The 6,000-nt window shown below is 40.8% G+C and overlaps 1 protein-coding gene across 1 annotated transcript in view; it reads right to left on the bottom strand.

Annotated features, from left to right (window-relative positions):
* Positions 1-6,000, bottom strand: part of pigg (phosphatidylinositol glycan anchor biosynthesis class G (EMM blood group)) — a 144,511-nt gene that overhangs the window by 64,991 nt on the left and 73,520 nt on the right. The window contains exon 8 of the mRNA XM_084133084.1: positions 4,661-4,945. Within this exon, the coding sequence (XP_083989210.1) occupies positions 4,661-4,945 (285 nt within the window). The remainder of the gene's footprint in view (positions 1-4,660; positions 4,946-6,000) is intronic.

The raw sequence follows: 6,000 nt of genomic DNA, 5'->3' as shown, positions 1-6,000 counted from the left end.
ATTTCCTCCCTCTCTCTGACCCGTACAACTAAAGCCTGTGTTTGCTGCTGTACTTTTTTAAGGTCAACATGAAACAGCATTTAAAGCCTTTTTTACTTTTGTAATGCGAGTCGAACAAAATATTAACTTTGGGAAAACATTTTTTTCCATCAGAAATTGATGTGAAAGTCAAAGCTTAAAGCACGTTCCCGTCCTAAAACAGCAGCCTAACCCAACACTGAAATAGCTATTTGGTAAACATATAGTGAACATTTAGAGTTTCAGAATATAATACATTTTTACATTTTGATGAAAGATTATGGATTATAATAAGAATCAAAACATCCCATTAAGTCTGGAGTAAACGCCTCTATTATCAAGGATGACAGCGGCACTAATCGATCAGGAGGCAATTAATGCGAGTAATTAAACACTGTGTCGGATTCATACAGACCCGACCCACATCTTTAAAACAAGCACATTTCAATAACATTCATTTATTCATATTACTTATGATTGTGGTCTAAAACTTTCATATATTGTGCTACTATTGTCCTGCCACTTCGAAAATGTTATAGTGATGCACTAAAGTTACTCTTGTAGAAATGTGGACAACAGTGTAAGTATTAATCATCAATGCTTTTCATAATTATTATCACTCCATGATTTAGCTCTAATGTGCACCAAAGCAGTATCAGAATATATAAACGGTAAAATAACGTTAAATAATGACAGACAGACATATACACAGATAGACAGATAGATAGACAGACAGATAGACGGATAGATAGATAGATAGATGATGGATGGATGGATGGATAGATACGATGGATGGATGGATGGATGGATGGATGGATGGATGGATGGATGGATGGATGGATGGATGGATACGATGGATGGATGGATGGATGGATAGATACGATGGATGGATGGATGGATGGATGGATATCCTGCTGTTGTCCTGCCAATGAAATGAGCTCCTGGATCACAATCAGTCTCAGATTTCCTAAACGAGTAACAGTAGCTGCGTTTACATGGACACTTATAATCGGATTGACGGCTCAATCGGACTAAAAAACCTTCATGTAAACACCTTAATCGATCCGATTGAGCTCGATCCGAATGAAATTTCGATCGGATTGAAAGGGGTGGTTTATCCCTTTTGTAATCCAATCCAATCGATCGGATTGAAAACCGAAACTGAAAGGACTGCGCATGTGCGATGATGTTAACTAGCGTAATGACACGCGGAACGAGCTGTTCTTCCTGTTGAATAAAGTGTCATATTAATAAGTTTTCCGTCATTCTAAAATTCTCATTTCACTCGCGCGTCTGTGAAGTGAAGCAGGACAACGTCCCACCAGTCCTTGTTTTGTATTCTCATCAACAGACGACTGGTTTTGGGCATTTTTCCTGCATGATCAATAAGCAGCACGGCAAAATGGTTAATATGCTCTAAATTATGACCAGAGACGAATTAATATTACGTCTGCTTTTTAAAACAAATAAAGAACCAATAGATGAGAATATTTATGCGCGAAAAGCGGGAAACTCTGTATATTCGTGCAGTGTGCGCATGTCAAAACATCAGATCCGATTTGAAACTTGTGACATATAAACACGCACATCAACCCAATTACTTTATTTATCATTCATGTAAACACCTTGTTCGGATTCATCAATCGGATTGATTTCATTCCGATTGTGTCCATGTAAACGTAGCTAGTGACGTCTAACGGATAAACCGCTGTCCTAGCCTCAATATTCCATCGACAGCGATCACATAAATCATAAGTGTGTTTTCCTGAATGATCACCGCTGTCACACTGTGTGCCGATCCCTAGCACACACAGTACATCAAACGAGCCGGAAAATCCGGCTTTCCATTTCCATACGGCCCCTCGAATTAGGCGCCTCGGGTTTGTCTTTATTCAACCTAAATGCTGCTAAAAAAATCATAAAGCGTTTAATTTAGAGCCTAGAATATTCTCTGTGCATGAAACTGAGCTCTTCCCACCGGAGCACAAACCCTGCTCATTAAATATTGAGCAAGAGTGATGCTTCACATGACTGACAGCTGACAGCAACTCCAGGGGGAATCAGGAGTGATGCTGCAAAACTTTCTCTCTCTCTAATGATCATTCTGTTTGTTCTCACCTCTGACTGTCAGCATTTTCTCTGCTGTGCCGCAGAAAGAGCGAGAGAGAGAGAGAGAGAGAGAGAGAGGGGGGGAGAGAGAGAGAGAGAGAGAGAGAGAGAGAGAGAGAGAGGGAGAGAGAGAGAGAGAGAGAGAGAGGGGGGAGCGAGAGAGAGAGAGAGGGGGAGAGAGAGAGAGAGAGAGAGAGAGAGAGAGAGGGAGAGAGGGAGAGAGGGAGAGAGAGAGAGAGAGAGAGAGAGGGGGAGCGAGAGAGAGAGAGGGGGAGAGAGAGAGAGAGAGAGAGAGAGAGAGAGAGAGGGAGAGAGGGAGAGAGGGAGAGAGAGAGAGAGCGAGAGAGAGAGAGAGAGAGAGAGGGGGGGGGGGGGGGGGGGAGAGAGAGAGAGAGAGAGAGAGAGAGAGAGAGAGAGAGAGGGGTAATTAACAGAGGTGTCCTCTTCTTATCTCATTAACTCTGGGAGTAAATCTCTCGGAAAACTTTCCCTGTCTCTGCTGTTTCAGAGCCTCAAATCAGATATGCATTATTAAGTGGAGTTTTTATTAAAGGGATAGTTCACTCAAAAAATTAAAATGCTCCCATCATTTACTCACACTTCTCCAGAAAAACACAAACGGCCTAATAAACCAGTGAGACACAAATGAAGATTTTTAGGAAAACAATCCATATAATTAATATATTAAATCCTAACAAACCTGCTGATGCCTGTCATTAATGTTAATCAAAGAAAAGAGAAAGAGAAAATCACTCACTGCTCTTGGCTGAATAACTTTTGTAGCTTTAATCAAAATTAAATTATATTTAATTTATAATATATGCAGTGAAGACTGACATATATTTCCAACTTTATGTTGTTTCTACGTTATTTAGGAGATTAAACGTGAAATTACTACAATATAAAATATATTCAAAACGTTAATGTAAGGTGCGATTAATCGCGATTAATTACAGAAAAATGTGCAATTAATTAGTTACTTTTTTTAAATCGCACGACAGCACTAATTGTAATATTTCTCTCTTATTTCTGTGTTTTTAGTGATTGTGAAGCACTTTGGGCAACAGCTGCTATATAAATGAGATTAATGAAATTTTACTTTTACAGTATACTTTCTGATCAAATAAATGCAGCATTGGTGAGCAGAAGAGACGACTTCTTTAAAAAAAAATTGTAAATCTTCCCGACCCAATTTTTTTTTGTATCATCCTGACTTCCTAAACAGGCTTATTTACAAAGCCATCTTCTGACATCAGATCCTGTTCACACATGAGAAAAGACACAGCAAAGCCTGTCTACCCACACACACCCAAAATAGACTGTGAACTCATCCTTGGATGAACTGTCGAGGAGAAATCCTTAGTCAGGACGTGTTTTTGGTGTTTAGAGCAAAATGAAAAACTCTGAAACTCAAACTCGGCCCTCCAGAGACATGAAGCTTCAGGAGCGCGGAAACCTTCGCAGGCTAAAGTGTGTGTGGAGGAGTACAAGACAGACGCTCACAGGTCGACTTCTCTGACGAGTGTCAACAAGATGGCAAAACACGGCTCTGTTTGTTTGTCGACGTCAGCGGGATTAAACCGATCGAGAGGAGCTGGAGACTCGGACACTTGCTCCATCGTTTGAGGACATTAGCACAGATGAAGTGGGCAAAAAAATAGATTTTTCTATGAATCGTTTTTTTAAATGTGGTCAAATGAATTTTTTTTCCATATTTATTTATCTATCACCCAAAAGCCAGTATTAGTTTTCCTCCACTGTGCAGTCCTCCATGTTAAAGCTAATGTTAATGCTAATGCCGTGAGATTTAATGTGTGTTTTATCTTAAACATATAATAACCTGACCCTGTTTGATAAAGGCATGCGACTGTTCTGACAATTTTTCATCTTGCATCAAAATCCTGTCTATTCACTGTATGCATTTGAAATATAATAATAATAATACATTTTATTTATAGGCGCCTTTCATGGCACTCAAGGACACCTTACAAAGTCCATAAAAGCAATGACATTAAACAATAAAACCAGTACAGCAACAAACATTTAATCACATAAAAAGCCTGCCTAAACCGATAAGTTATAGAGTTGGCTTCTGTTTTAATGTACCCAAGTGTACCTAAAATAAAAAAGAGTTTAATATACAGGTTTGTAATCACTTGTAAATTTATGTTCACTGTTTTTTTTTTAATTATAAATATAGGATTTGTATTAAATCTATATTCATCGAATCGAATTTAGAATCGAAAACCAAATAGAGAATCGAATCGGAACATCTGAATCGATACCCAGCCCTGGTGGATTAGATGCAATATCTGACACAATTTATATCACAATATATATATATCAAATTGAGTGTTCATCAGAGTCAGAATTGCGTGTTATAAAGTCAGAATTGCAAGAAAAAGTCAGAATTGTGAGTTTATATCACACTTTATAACACGCAATTCTGACTTTATAACACTCAATTGTGCCTCATGTACAATGGAAGACATTTGGTGATGTTAGTGCCGCAGAAACGTTCCTGTCCGCTCACCTTAGCAGGGGTCTTGTTGCTGCTGGGAATCCTCCTCATGGCCATGGCTCCGAGCGCACACATGAATGCGGAGGAGAAGAGGATAACGCTGAACACCAGGAGCCAGGGCAGAGAGCAGAGGAAACACGAGCCGCCGGCAGACGTGCACACCAGCACATGAAGAGCAGATCCCAGCACACACAGCAGACAGAAGGGCAGCGAGAGCAGAGACGAGGCCAACGGGACGTCCACCACTGCATCCCTGCTCAGCGCCTCCGGCATCGCCAACACCAGCAGGAGCAGCACCTGGAGGAACACAGGCAGCGTTTCAATCACACACACGACGGGCTGCACGACTAATCGCACTTTACTACGGGTGGAACAATATATCGTGTCACAATATATCGCAATACAAAAATGCAACAATATGTATTGTGTATAGTTCACCCAAAATAAAAATTACTGTGTGAGAAAAAGTTTTCAGCGTTTTAGTGTCAGTACTAGGGCTTCGACTCCGAACTTCGTTATTCGAATATACACTCACCTAAAGGATTATTAGGAACACCTGTTCAATTTCTCATTAATGCAATTATCTAATCAACCAATCACATGGCAGTTGCTTCAATGCATTTAGGGGTGTGGTCCTGGTCAAGACAATCTCCTGAACTCCAAACTGAATGTCAGAATGGGAAAGAAAGGTGATTTAAGCAATTTTGAGCGTGGCATGGCTGTTGGTGCCAGACGGGCCGGTCTGAGTATTTCACAATCTGCTCAGTTACTGGGATTTTCACGCACAACCATTTCTAGGGTTTACAAAGAATGGTGTGAAAAGGGAAAAACATCCAGTATGCGGCAGTCCTGTGGGCGAAAATGCCTTGTTGATGCTAGAGGTCAGAGGAGAATGGGCCGACTGATTCAAGCTGATAGAAGAGCAACTTTGACTGAAATAACCACTCGTTACAACCGAGGTATGCAGCAAAGCATTTGTGAAGCAACAACACGCACAACCTTGAGGCGGATGGGCTACAACAGCAGAAGACCCCACCGGGTACCACTCATCTCCACTACAAATAGGAAAAAGAGGCTACAATTTGCACGAGCTCACCAAAATTGGACAGTTGAAGACTGGAAAAATGTTGCCTGGTCTGATGAGTCTCGATTTCTGTTGAGACATTCAGATGGTAGAGTCAGAATTTGGCGTAAACAGAATGAGAACATGGATCCATCATGCCTTGTTACCACTGTGCAGGCTGGTGGTGGTGGTGTAATGGTGTGGGGGATGTTTTCTTGGCACACTTTAGGCCCCTTAGTGCCAATTGGGCATCGTTTAAATGCCACGGCCTACCTGAGCATTGTTTCTG

The sequence above is a fragment of the Abramis brama genome (assembly GCF_963993115.1).
Source record: "Abramis brama genome assembly, chromosome: 13".
Lineage (NCBI taxonomy): Eukaryota > Metazoa > Chordata > Actinopteri > Cypriniformes > Leuciscidae > Abramis > Abramis brama.
The sequence above is the reverse complement of the archived record's forward strand: the minus strand, read 5'-3'. Positions and strand labels throughout refer to the sequence as shown.